Source organism: Mus pahari, chromosome 4 (genome assembly GCF_900095145.1).
Source record: "Mus pahari chromosome 4, PAHARI_EIJ_v1.1, whole genome shotgun sequence".
Taxonomy (NCBI): Eukaryota; Metazoa; Chordata; class Mammalia; order Rodentia; family Muridae; genus Mus; species Mus pahari.
In genome coordinates, this window is record NC_034593.1 from 67,536,803 (window position 1) to 67,551,892 (window position 15,090).

General features: G+C 33.9%; 1 protein-coding gene across 1 annotated transcript in view; it reads left to right on the forward strand.

The window, feature by feature from the left end:
* Positions 1–15,090, forward strand: part of Fstl5 (follistatin like 5) — a 592,626-nt gene that overhangs the window by 132,850 nt on the left and 444,686 nt on the right. The window contains exon 3 of the mRNA XM_021196212.1: positions 7,283–7,316. Within this exon, the coding sequence (XP_021051871.1) occupies positions 7,283–7,316 (34 nt within the window). The remainder of the gene's footprint in view (positions 1–7,282; positions 7,317–15,090) is intronic.

The window sequence follows — 15,090 nt, forward strand, 5'->3', positions numbered from 1 at the left end:
ACACACACACACACACACACACACACAGTTTTAAAATGACTTACAAAATATTAAAATTCCCAAGTAGCTTTTACACATAATTTGTTTTAGTGAGCTAGTGAGCTCTCTGTCCTCTGTTACCTGGTACACACCCATACCAACATACCTATTTAAAATTTCCACCAATCAAATGTGCACATTCTGTTTTACATTGTCAATGTTGTATTATTCCCTTCCCTTAAGATATCCCCAACCCAAAGGCACCATTTCTAGTGTCTATTTTTTTCTTCTATAAGTTTTCTCAGATTGAGCAGATGAATTTGAATATATGAAGTTAGGATCCACCTGTGAAAGAGAACACTGAGACAATAACACAATACTATGTCCTTTGCTCTTTCTTTTAACTGTGCAAAGAACCTACTTTCCCCCACAATCTCTTCATCTCTTTAAGGATTTATAGTTTCTCACTACTTATTTTTTACCTCCACACATGCAAAATCACAAGAGGCCCTCAATTAGCCCTGAATTTACTCCAGTGTTTAATTTCACCACTCATTGGTATATGTTATTATGCTGTGTGTGTGTGTGTGTGTGTGTGTGTGTGTGTGTGTGTGTGTGTGTGTGTGTTTCCTACATCCACTCCAGTAGATGTAATGACTCGCATTACAGGTTTAGAAACCTGGAAGCAGTCCTGAGGCAGAGTTTCAAGGAAACAGCCTCCTGGAATCTTGGCATTCCCATAGCTAGAATGCCCCAGATTTGTCCCTGCGATATTGCGATATTGTGGAGGGTCTTGCATGCTTTCTTACAGTGTTTTACTGGATAAGAGTTAGAAGTCTCAGGGCAAGCTTAGCAAAGTATACTTAGAATCTTCATTACAGCCAGTTATAGCAGACTACATTGCATACAGCCAAGTTACACTCATATGCAAGAATTTACCAAGGCCTAGGAAATAGGGGGGTTGTGGTATTGCATTATTCATGAAAAGGTCTGCTAGAGCAGAACCCACTGGTGCTAGTTTGCACAAGGCTCAAAGGAGTAGCACAAATTGTGATTAGGGTATGAAATCCTTACCTGTCGTTAGCGGAACCTAGGCAGGGTTGTTTTATCTTTACTGTAAACATTACCTGGTTCCTGTAAGTCCTATGAAGTCATTCCTTTGTTCAATGTACTTTGCCTGCTGTGACATCCTACCCCTTTGTTTTCTGTATTATATAAGACTGGTGTTCGCTTTGTGACAATTCATTCAGATACACAGTCCCTTGTGTCTTGTCTGTTGGTCACCCCATCCTCATCGACTCCTTGCCCACCTGCAACCAGAAACTCATTCCCCGCAGATAGGAGACCCAATAGAGGTTAGACTGCAGCATGAGTTCACGCCTTTTCTTGCCACTCAACTATTAAATTGTGGAGCCAAAGTCTGAGGGTTTATAAGTGGAGATTTCAAAATTCTCTAATCCATGAAATCAACATTAAACTAAAGGGATCAGGCATGATCACAAATGTGGCATTAATGGCAACAATACCACCTATAAAGATAATCAAGTAATAGATATGCTGTTTGAAACTAAAGAGCCAAAGAAAGTCTTTCTTATGGGATAGGGAAGCAGGTACACTATTAAAATGCCACGAAAAATGTATTTAAAATAAAACATAATAAAAATGTTTACATTAAGTAAAAAACATTTTATCATTATATTTTACTGGCTGTATTTTTCTCACAGCAAGATTAAAATAACTCAGGCATTATTTTATATTTACCATGTGTTTTATTTGACAGGAATTTTTATAATTAAATTAATTGTAGCAATATAAACATTACTGAGATTGGACAGGAGAGCAGGTGAAAAAAACTTATTTATTTTGGCATATTCATGTTGGAAAATTTAAAAAAATGTATTATCAAATTGTAATAACTTAATTATACTAAATAACTCTCCTATTGACCATTTCCATGAATTTATAAACTTCAAAGCATTATAACTTAAAAGTTTTAAAAATGTTTAATATTTTGTTTATGCTATACAATATATGGAAATAAATACATGACATATACATACTCTGCAAATTCATATTTTACTATTTATGCTGGCATTTGTTTGGGAAATAAATAAAAGACATCAAAGTTTTCAAAAGAAATTTAAACTAATTAGCCTACTATGATAATAATTTTTATGGTATAAATTCAAGTGTTGATAATTATTAGTCAATTATATTTTCTATTTTGATAACAGTAAGCTAAGTTAAAAAAAAATTGCCTGTGTTGCTTGATATATGTGGTTATACACCAGTTTCCATAGATCATTTTGGACTACTGTACTTACTTAAAAAAACAATTGTAAATGTCAACATAACTTAATTTTATGTAGTGGTGAGTTTTGGCTATACCCCTTTGGCTCCTAGCGGGTCGCATGCATGCACCTGCCCAGGATCTATCTTTGGATCCTCAAATGAAACACACAGACACAATAGCTTATTTTTTTAAAATGCCCTTGCTACCTCAAACTCTTGGCACTCCAAAACTTTCCCCTGCTACTCCAGGCCCAATCTGGGAAGTAGCCAGTGGCCACGTCCTTGGAATCTCACATTGGTTGGATGGCTTTATCTCCTGCTGCTCCCATGTCCCATCTTTCTACCCCAGTCATGGAGATTCTCTCTCATTCTTCTCTGTGTCCTTGCCTGCACAACTCTTTATGGCCTGCCCCATGCCCAATCATTGGCATATTTAGTGATTGATCAAAAACCAATTGGGGACAAGGACCTTTAGCATTTGGGTATGCAGATTCCTAATTGAATCAAAGCCTTAGAACCAATCTCCAACCATTTTATATTAGCTATTTTATGTTAACTTAATTGCTATAAAAATGTTAAGAGATTCTTGTTTATATCCAAGTGATTCTTCTGAATTTATCCTTCCATCCAATTTACTTTTGAATGTTTTCTTGTCACAAAAGTACTCTCAAAGATATAAGATAACATTATCAAAGGCTTGGGAATGAAAAGATAATAGCTAAATTCCCAGGAAAGTAGAATCAATAAATAGTTATTAAACAATTCATGACACAAGGATTGTTGGCTACTTCAATCTATGATTTATATTTTATGCTGTCTGTTTACATTATAAAATTACAATGCTTTAAATTTTTTCTAAGAAGTACTTTAAGTCAAAGTGAAAAATGAGTTATGTTTCTCTTAATACATTTTATAGGTGGGAAAATATACTCATTCTAAAAATTGACTGCCATATCAGAAAATATTTTAAAGCAATATTAAACCTCACTTATATAAACATGCATTAACATATTGATGTACAGCAAAATACAGTGGCAGTGTCTGTTTAGCCTATTTGACCTCATGTAAAATATGCAATAGTTATGTATCATAAAAATCATGATGAATGAACCTAGTTAGGATTGGCTCAAGAAGACCAAGTCTTGAGGTATGTGATTCTGCTTTCCTTGAAATAATATATTTAAGGCACTGTCAGGTTCTTGAAATTTGGAAAACCACTAACCCTTCAATATTGAGCTAACCACTTCTCTCATTGTACAGAGAAAATTATTATATTAAACTAAGTCAATTAATTGATAAGCCCTGGATACCTCAGCTTTTCTTTTCCCACATATTGTATTATAAAAACTGATGTTCCTTCTATCACATTTTTCTACCCATGCTCTGTATTAAAAATAATATAAAATCAGTAATGTTGCCATTTCCTTTACCTTACTTTTCTTCCATTATGTAGATGTTGTCAAACTCTATTGCAATAGGTTAAAAAAAAACATAAAAATAAATGACAACTAGATAAAATGAAGCAAGTCTTGTGAACAAAAACATATAACTGAAGTCATTCTTTACTACTTAGCTTTTTGATAAAATTTTTATCAGCATGTACATTTTATAGAATCCTTTACCTTATTTGAATAATTCCAATATTACATCTAAACCCACAAGAGATACAAACTAGTATTTTATCTGAAGGCGACGATTCTACCTAGCTCAATAACTCTAATGGGTATTTTTAAGAGATAATTGCACTTGACCTCTGAGAAGAATCTATGCAATTGAAAACTTACTTCATAAATAATGCATTAGCTGAAAGTCTATGATTCCTTGTTCTCATGGTTTTTAATCCTAAAAATTCCCTATCTTTCCATTCTCTTTCACTGGATAATTAAACTTTATATTTGTTCTAATTTTGAATACTTAATTCTAGAATATTTGATCTATTTTTCTTCTCTGGATGAAAACTGCAGTTATTTATATAGAAGCTAAAGGTTTCAAAAAGTATGTGTTTTCTTGAAATAGTCCCCCATGGATTCTAGACTTTAGGAATCCTTCTTTCTTGGAACCAGTGTTTCACTGTATTTATCTTGTTTCATTGTATTTTTAAAATATTAGGAAGAAGTTGAGGGAGAAAATGGACTTAGTTGCAAATTGGCTAAGTCAGAGAAAGTCTGTTACTTTCGACTATTTCTATAGCAATGTTACCACCATTTTATAGAAAAGATGAGAAAAATTCAAGATTATGTAGCACACGTTACACAAGTACATACACACACACATATATATACACACATATGTACATACACACATATACATACATATAAACATACACAAAATATGCATATGCATATGCATGACATATACATATATATACACATATGCACATACAAGAAAATATTGTTGAATAATATGTTTCAAAAGAAAGGGTGATAAAGGTGAATCTTATAGTCTGAGTATATAGAATATAGAAGCCACCCTCTGGTTGTCAATACCTGCCCTCCCCCCAACAGGCATCGAGTCAGGACTAAGCACATCCTCTCCAACCAAAGCCATACAAGACCGTCCATTTAGGGGTGCAGGATTCACATGCAGACATGCAGAGAAGCAGCCAAGCAGCCAAGCAGGCAGGAAGGCAAGCAGGGTCAGGGACAGACCCTGTTCCAGTTTTTTTGGGGAATCCTCATGAAGAACAAGCTGCTCATCTGCTACATATAAGCAGGAGACCTACGTGCAACCTATGCTTGCTTTTTGATTGGTGATTCAGTATCTGGGAGGCCCCCAGGGTATAGGTAAGTTGACTCTGTTGGTCCTCCTGTAGAGGCCTTGTCCTTTTCGGGTCCCTCAATCTTTCTCCCAATTTTTCACTAAGACTTCCTGAGCCCCATCCAATGTTTGGGGTGGGTCTCTTCATATTTTTCCATTGGCTGCTGGGTGGAGATTCTCAGAGGATAGTCACGCTAGGATTCTATCTGCAAGCAGAGTGAGTATTATTGAGAGTGTCAGGGAATGGTTCTTGCCAATGAGATGGGTCTCAATTTGGGGCAGTCATTGGTTGGCCATTCAGTCAGTGACTTCTCTATTTTTGCCCCTGCACTTTTTGGAGGCAGGAAATATTTTGGGTCATCGACTTTGTGAATGGGTCTTTGTCCTTATTCTTCTGCTGATAGTCCTGACTGGCTTCAGGAAGTGGCTTCAAGATTCATATCATAAACTGCTAGGAATATCATCCACAGTTGTCCCTTAGACCTTCTGAGGCGTTTCCTGAATCTAGGAATTTGGCACATCCTAGAGATTGCCTTCCAGACCCAGGCCAATCTTATCCTGCTCTCCCCACATATAATTTTCCCACCCTACTCTTCCCATCCCCTCTTCTACCCAGCTTCTTACTTCCATCAAACTCAGATATTTATTTTGTTTCCCTTTCTGAGAAAGATTCTGACATCTTCCCTTGTTCCATCCTTACTATTTTGCGTCTTTGGGTCTGTTGATCATAGCATGTCTATCGTGTACATTTTGGCTAATACCCACTCATTAATGAGTACAGACCATATGTGTTCTTTTAGTCTGGGTTACCTCACTCATGATGTTATTTTTTTGTTCCATCTATTTGCCTTTGAAATTCATGATGTTCTTGTTTGTAGTAGCTGAATAATATTGCATTGTATAAATGAACCACATTTTCTGTTTCCATTCTCCAGTTGAGAGACATCTAGGTTGTTTCCAGTTCTAGTTATTACATATATAGCTGCTATGAACATGGTTGAGCAAATGTCCTTGTGGGATAGTGGAGCATCTTTTGAGTATAAGCCCATGAGTTGTATAGCTAGGTTTTAATGTAGAAATATTCCCAATCTTCTGAGAAACTGATGAATAGATTTTCTTAGTGGTTGTAAAAAATTGCACTCCCATCAGCAGTGGAGGAATATTTATAGGTAGAAACTGTAAGTAGAAGATTGGTGTCACAGTTTTCCAGAAAATATAAATCTGTGATTCTTTACAAGGATGATGATGGCTCTCAAATCCAGAGTATCTGGAAGGTTGATACCTGAATAAGTGGCATGAATACCTTATAGGCAAAAATACAGTATATAGAGTCTGTGGAATGAAAATTAGTTTAGATATAATAGATATGTGTATAAAGATAGCACAAAATTAAAGGAAATAACTACTAAACACATAGTATGAGGTGCACAAAAATCAATTCATCACATCACTGAGACACTTTTATATCTATGTTTTTTAAAAAATTTTTAAGTACTAAACATATGAAAATTGCCTAAATGTATTATGGATAAAAATGTATTCATAACGTGGTGTACTGTACATTTACAAAATTGTTTTCTAGAGCCATAAGGAGGAATATGATTATGATGTTTGCTGACCATGGATGCCATTATTAGTGTAATACTGAGGGTAATGAGACAGACACAGAAAGATAAATGCTGCTAGTTTTCTTTCAGTTTGGGGTTCAATATTTTATACATACAAGAAATCATTTATGTATGCAAAATAAATCTAGAAGTAAGACTGTACTAGAGAAACAGTAGGAATAGCAAAAGTGAAGAGAAGAAATTTGGGTGGATATGCTCAAAGTGCATAACATTATTATATAAAATTATGTGTATGAAATAATTCACATGTGAAATGACTATATGGTGATAAAACTACATGTGTATCAATATCTGTATGAAATTTCACATATTAATTTGACTACAAATTTAGAAAATATTACTATCTATTGAGATTGAGAATTGAAGAGGCATGAATAGCTATTACTCATTAGCCTTTTATTTATCAGTAATATGCATATGGGTTTCTTACATATGTATGTGTACCAATAGTTATTATTAATTGGATAAATAATTCCCCAAATGAACTTTTGAGGTATATATATATATATATAGATAGATAGATAGATAGATAGAGATAGCATTTGACTCATGTTAACGATAAAACTTTGTATCAGCATATCAGTAACACACTTTAAGATTTTGACCTATTTCTGTTTCCATTTCAGCAGGAAAAAAGTCAAGAAAGTTCAAGAATCAAAGGTAAGATATGAATATTTTAAAATCTTAAATAGAAAAGTTAAATAGAATATTATGTAATACCATCTTTAAAATACAGTTATAATAGTATAATTCAAATCTGCAGTGTAATTCTAAAATGATTTTAACCTCTGGGTATTCTGTGTGGCCAGCACACTTCTTTGTTGAGAAAAATTTTTCTTCACAGAATGATCCAGATAAGGTCACTACCCCAACCATTATTGCAAGAATTTAGTGTTTTGTCATATCTATAAATGGAGAAATGTTATTTTTCAAAATACATTATATAATGAACTCAGTATTGGGCCATTGTTATAAAAATATATTGTAAAATACTAAAGATATTTGTTAAATAATAATAACTTGTTATTGATAATAGCATAATTTGTTAAATAATAGATAATTTGTTATTAATAATAGATAATTTGTTAAATAATAGCATAGCGTGAAATGTCTCTAGTAAGAAAAGGGAAACTTTGGAAAGTCCTGGGTTGGCAATTAAATTAAGTAAATTAGGTTTGCACAATAGGGAGCATGGCATATTTTGTCTCTGAAATTATTATACACATTTATCTTCAACAAACTAATGTTAGATTTGAGGTGCACACTTTTGTGTTGCAAAAATCAAAGAATTGAGAATTTCTGTTGTAAGGTGTGCTGCATGATATGCATTCAAATGACCTGAATTTCTGATGTGCTGATTGCTCATCTTCATACCCATGAAGGGCTCCAGTGTATCAGATTTACACTAAATCATTTTTGTAACTCTGTTGTTGAAGCAGAAATAAGTTTAGTGAAACATTCTTCTTGATGTTTTATTACCCTGGACATACAAATCATACCATATCAAGGAGAAATTATGTTTTGCAAGTATTGTCTGGGAATATGTTTTAACAGTGTAATAAAATTTTTGAGATGATGTTTGCTAGACCTTCTTCTGTCCTTAGCTGAGATATGATTCAAAACTCACAGACACAGGATGTTTTTTTTTAAATTACTGATTTGTATGTAAATGAGAGAATTCTGACACAAGAACTTGCATATTGCACCTAGAAGAACTATTGTTTTGTTGGGTGTGGGGACAATGTTATCTTCTAAAGAATAGCTTTTATAGTGTCAGTGTTTTATAAAACAAAAACAAATACCACAGCATGAAGCTGTAGTTTATTAAGAACTGCTAAACAATTTGTAAAATTATATTTTTCTTAAAAAGTAATCATTGTAATTTATGCTAATATTTTATAACTTATTTTCATCTAGTAATTCTGTGAACTTCCTGTGTAACAGCTAATTGCATTTATTTAAACAATTTTATTACATGGAATTAAGTCCAGACTTTAATCTAATTTCCTGCATTTGTGCCTGGTTTTGCTCATAACAAGAACCATAACTTAATGATTCTAACTTAATGTTTCCAGTGCTCTCCAATAAACGAATTATAAAGCAGTCAAATGAAACTTGATTTGTACTCTTTCATGTATGTAGAAACAAATTTTGAAATACCTATAAATTGTTAATTGTGTAACAGGTCCCATTTTTGTAGAATGTGATCTTTCTTTGAAATGCCCTGAAAAATAATATTTTTATATTTTTAAACAAGAAAAAGCATTTATTTGAATTGTAAATGGTTTTAGTGTATACTTCTTCTGTATTTAATAAGTTAGGTATGAATCTTTGTTTAATTTCTAATTTGAGAGGTTTACAATTGTTTAACCTAGTCTTTCCAACAAGTCGTGCTAATGATAACAGTACAGAAATCAAGACAATGTTGTATATCTGAAAGGTTTGATGTAGTCAGGCTATCTCTAACACATTTTCACAATTATATTATGTGTACATAAAATTAGTATGTCATATATTGCATTGAGGTCCATTAAGTTTTATAAAAATAATGCTGGCAAATCAATTTGCAGATAATTTTCTTCTTTCTTTCTTTCTTTCTTTCTTTCTTTCTTTCTTTCTTTCTTTCTTTCTTTCTTTCTTTCTTTCTTTTTTTTTTTTCAGTTTTTCAAAACAGGGTTTCTCTGTGTAGCCCTGGCTGTCCTGGAACTCACTTTGTAGACCAGGCTGACCTTGAACTCATAAATTTGCCTGCCTCTGCCTCCCGAGTGCTGGGATTAAAGGTGTGCACCACCACGCCTGGCTTTGGAGATAATTTTAAAATAAGTAACACAATAAATTCATTAAATCCTGCCAGTAGTTTCATATTACTAGGAAAAATTACTAAGACATCTGGATATAACATCCAGTCTGTACATACATCTACACTGGTGGAAGCACTTGCAAGTAATCTTGAACACATAAATACATCACAGTAAGTTCTCTGTTTTCCTTTCTCTTTCTGTCTCTCTGTCTCTTTCTCAAAGAACCCTAAATTGGATTTGTAGGGTGTTCAAGAGAACATGAGAAATTTAAAGAGAGGCAATCATATATATTGGATGAAAATTTTTAGATAAAAATATTTATCAAAATAACTTGTTACAACTTTAAATGATCCTGATTAATGTTATCCTGTAACATCAACCTGGAAGACAAACATCATTTTCGATACCATGACTCTATTAAGGCAAGTAAAATAGAGTCCAAAAGCAACTGTTTAAGTTTATTATTAATGCAGAAAAGATTTCATTTATTTTATCAAATATATTGTGTCTTTTGAGCCATTTTTCATATTACTTGGGTTTCCAAAGGCTTTCAATAAATCATGTTATCCAACATATCATTTATTTTAGTTCAAAATAATTTGTGCTTCACCCACTATCAGGCAGTGCAAGATAAAAGATGAAAGAACATAACAGGGTTGGAAATGTTGAGAAGACAGACTCCAAAGGACTGTTTTCTTAATAATTTAATGGTTCATATAAAATATATTTTTTTATATTTAAGTCAGTGATTTTATGATTCAGTACATTTTAAACCATACACCCCCATATCAACATTGACCTTTCCTTTAATTTCTAATGTAAAGCTTCTTTTATTATGAACTTTAAAAAAGCTAAGTGACTTCAGCAGAGATTTTATTTTAAAAAGTGTATATTGTCTTTTGATACAGTCACATAACTAATATTTCAGTAAGAAAACTAACTTATACTTGATGTTTTATATATTTAGAGTAAGGAAAGAACAAACAATTTTTTGAATGATTACTTCCTGAAATGATCTTGTGGCTGAATGTTTCAATTTTATGTTGTACTGGAGTCCCTGTTTCATATGCCAAAGAAAAAAACTCTATGGTCCATTACCTGTTTTACTTTCTTGTTTTGTTTTGACACTTGGATGCATTAAATATAACATTTACTTAATTAAAAGTAGTATATTACAAAATGTTTTTGAATATCTAGCTATATTTTGTTCCCCAAGATAATTTAGTATCATAAATTTTAATGTTTGATGATGTATTTGAGTTTCTTTGAAATAAATCAAATTAGATGTTATACCAAAAAAGTGATGTTATATTTAGGTTTTTCTGTGCTGTTAATTAAATATTCTTTACCCAGATTCAACAGCTCTTATAATGTTTGTGAAATATATAAAAATTTCCCTTTAAAATTATGATACATTTATATTTCTATGTATTCTGTGAATATATAAAGTCCTACATAATATGATTAGCGACCAAGTTTATACCTTTATACTCAAATGATAACTTTCAAAATTATTGGTAGATTTACCCTAATGCATAAGAATAATAATGCACATGTGATTCAAATGCATCATGTCAATGCAAGATATTTCCATGATCAAAGTGTTGCTTGCCTTTGTTTCGTTATATATTTCAAGTCTTTAATTTGTTCAAGGGCTCCTACCCTATCACCCACCTTCCTGGAAATAGCGATCATGATTCATAACATTAGAGTAATTGAGTTCACATTCTGTGAAAGGCTGAGCCTTGCTACAATCTTCAATTATTCATCCTTCCATGATACTCTCTGTATTTTTTCTTCTCACTGCTAATATAAATATACTAAACGATGCTGGCCTAAGAATTCAATGAGGTAAAGCATTCACTTTCTTTTGACTCATTTTAGTAAAGTGAACAATCTTAGATTATCCAAGTTATTGTTCACATTATTATTAAATGTGTATCTTGTACTCATTTTTAATATATCCATGTTTGATGAGTGGTATTGATTGTCAATATGAGTGGATTTAGAGAAATCTAGAAAACACAGCTATGGGGGCCTCTGCAGGAATGTAGGGAGGAGTAACTTAGAAAAACTGATCCTGAGTAGGGGTGTGGCATGTTCCACCTGGCAGAGTAGATAGAACAGGGTTCAAGGGAAATGACGTGTGAACAGATCTGCCTTTCCTTATCTTTCTGAGAAAGTGTGCACATATCTCTGTAGTCTAATAGCAGAAGACTCCAGGTTCTTCATCCTCATTGTATGGAATCAATATCAGTGCATCTGTGATGCTTTTAGCACTGAATTTTGACCAATGGCGTTTCAGATACTTGGAATGAGTAGTTACTGGATTTTCAACTTCTTTGATAGATAGATGAGTACTGTGAACCTCCCAGTTCTATACGCAAACTTACTCAATAATGCCCCTTTAACCATATATTTTTGTGTACCTTATTTCATCTTTAAAGAATGCTATGTAACATAAAATGGTAGAAAAAAATACATATTATAAAAACTTAAAAGATATAAATATATAAAATGAATCTATCATATTAATGTTTATGCTATTTAATTATTTTAATTATCCTATTGCAATTTGAAGAGTTCTTGAGATCTAGTCTACTAGTGATGTAATGATAAGTAGGAATGAGTTTTCCCATCATGACTGTATTAGACTATCTTTATTTCTATGTCAACACAATAGCACAGTTATCACAGTAAAGGGAATAAGAGATATTTTGTTCAGGAACTACATAACTACATATAAGCTCAGGAATACAGATTTACATTTATTCAAATAGCATATTTCACCATGGAAATGGCTACATAGGATTTTATAAGTTAGAAAATAAAAAAGGAACATAAATCAAGGTGTTTGTCAAATTAGGGACACAGAAAATCAAGGAAACTCTGCCTTATGTCTGAGATACTAACTGATGACATTCTTAGTTTTTAACAGGAAACATCTAATGGTGTGCTAAGAATACATTATGCAATTTTGATAGTCACAGTGATGTTAGGCCATATACAGGTATGGACAATAGGTGATTTCAATGGGAAATAAAAAGAGCCTAAAATAATCTGTCTCTGGTCTGCAGAATTTTAACACTGTGTTTTATAATCTTGAAGTCTAGTCACGAACTTACCAATAAATCTAAAGCCTGTCACATATATGCTTGGCTAGTTTAAAGTTAACCTGATAATTCTAGGCATGCTGACTTGGGGTTTAGCTTTCCCTCACAACTCCACAAAATCTGGTGTCACCTAGTTTAAGAGACTCAATGAGGAGATATGTAGATTAAACAGGTCTGTTATTTCATGTAGGGATTATGTTGAACATGTTAACTGAGATGTAAAGACCTGCCCATTGTGAGTGGCACCGTCTTGGACAAGAACTCTGAGCAATGGGATGTATTCAACCCTCTTAAGTTTTTCACTATTAATGTAGTGGAATTGCTGCTTCAGTTTACCACCCCACCAAATGATGTAATATAATCTGAAACTGGAACTGTGAGCCAAATGACCTTTTTTTTTTTTTTTTTTTTTTTTTTTTTTTTTGTATATTTTCTTTTACCAGGGAATTTTATCACAGCAACAGAGAGCAAAACTATGACTCTGCCAGGAGAGATGAGGCTCACTTATCAAAGCAAAGAACAGTTTCAGTAGTTGTGGCCAAACTAAGTGACAAGAAATGCCCTCCCCTGCTCTGTCATACTCAGTCAAGGAAGTTCACATACTTTTAAAATGAAAGGGGCTGGAGGCAAGATATCTTGGACTGAGTGTAGCAAGGAAAGACAAAGAGAATGTGATGTGATTATCTTTTCATTAAACTGTATTAGAATCAAAAAAAATTGGATTTCCTTGGTCATTGGGAAAGACTCCAGGAAGCAAGTTCATGTATAGTACTCATGCAGACAACCAGGAGCATTTTCATTTTTAGATACATGGTAAAAATATGTTTAGCCAATTCAGTATAGGGATATAATGCAAAAATCAAGCCAACTTTAATGGTGGTTCACATGCCATCTCTCCTTCTAACTTTAATGCTGAATATCAGCTATGTTTTAATATTGTGAAGATTACTATAATACAGTAATTAGCCAAAGACGAAAAAATTTTGCTTTGATGGATATCAGATTAGTGATCCTTAAAAATGTACCCACAACACAGAAGAGCTAGCATTTCTATTAAGCAACAAAACTGTACCCAACAGATCAGTCAGGGTTTCTTACATACCTTGATAACCCTGAGTAATTTCTTTATTTGTCCTTCAACTCATTCCAGTGGCTCAGAATCATGTCAAATACATCAATTTTAATGATTCTCATAAGTCTACAAAGGAATCAATTCAGGCTGCAGGCCATTTTTATTATTCATTTTATTATCTCAGAAGAATTAGCAGCAAGGTCCTAAACAGTAAAACTGAGAGCACAAAGAGATATCTACCTTAGTGTCCCTCCTGAAGATATTATGACTTGGACTTTTAAGCAGAGTAAATATTTTATAGCTACTCTACAATTTATAACTTTCCCAAGAGTAATGCAGAATATTATCTTTTAATTTTTAGTAGCCACTTCTTAAACTTTTCTCTTTAAGAGATTTGGGCACAGAAAATTTTTATAACATATACTTTTTAAAATCTTTTATTTACTTATGTTTTTACACTCCAGATTTTATTCCCCCCCCCACCATCCACTCTCCAGCTGTTCCACATCCCACACCTCCTCCCCAAGCCCCTGCCTCCACAAGGATATCCCCACTTTCATCCCCCCTCCACCTGCTAACTAGACCTCTAAATACCCTGGGGCTTCTAGTCTCTTGAGGGTTAGGTGCATCTTCTCTGAATGAACCCAGACCCAGCAGTCCTCTGCTGTATGTGTTGGGGGGCTTCATATTAGTTGGTGTATGCGGCCTTGGTGGTACAGTGAGAAATCTCAGGGGTCCAGGTTAATTGAGACTACTGGTCCTTCTACAGATTCGCCCTCCTTCTCAGCTTCTTCCAGCCTTTCCCTAATTCAACCACAGGGGTTAGCAGCTTCTGTCCATCAGTTGGGTACAAATATTTGTATCTGACCCTTTCAGTTGCTTGTTGCGTTTTTTTTCGGAGGACAGTTATGGTAGGTTCCTTTTTGCGTGCGCTCCATAGCCTCGGTAATAGTATCAGGCCTTGGGATCTCCCCTTGAGCTGGATCCCACTTTGGCCCTGTTGCTGGACCTTATTTTCCCCAGGCTCCTTTCCATTTCCATTCATGCAGTTCTTTCAGGCAGGAACAATTATGGGTCAGAGTTTTGACTGAGGGATGGCATCACCGTCCCTCCCTTGATGCTCTGTCTCACTGCTGGAGGTGGTCTCTGAATGTTCCCTTTCCCTACTGTTGGGCATTTTATCTAAGGTCCTTCCCTTTGAGTCCTGAGAGTCTCTCACCTCTCAGGTCTCTGGTGTATTCTTGAGGGTCTCCCCCCCCCCCAACCTCCTACCTCCCAAGGTTGCCTGTTTCCATTCTTGCCCTAGCCCTCAGGGGTTCAGTCTTTTTCCCTTACCCAATAACAGATCAAATTCCCATTCTTCCCTCCCATTCTACTTAAAATGCTGGTATATAATATAAAATGCACTTTGATAGCATATATGTTATAATGTATTCTCTAAATAATAT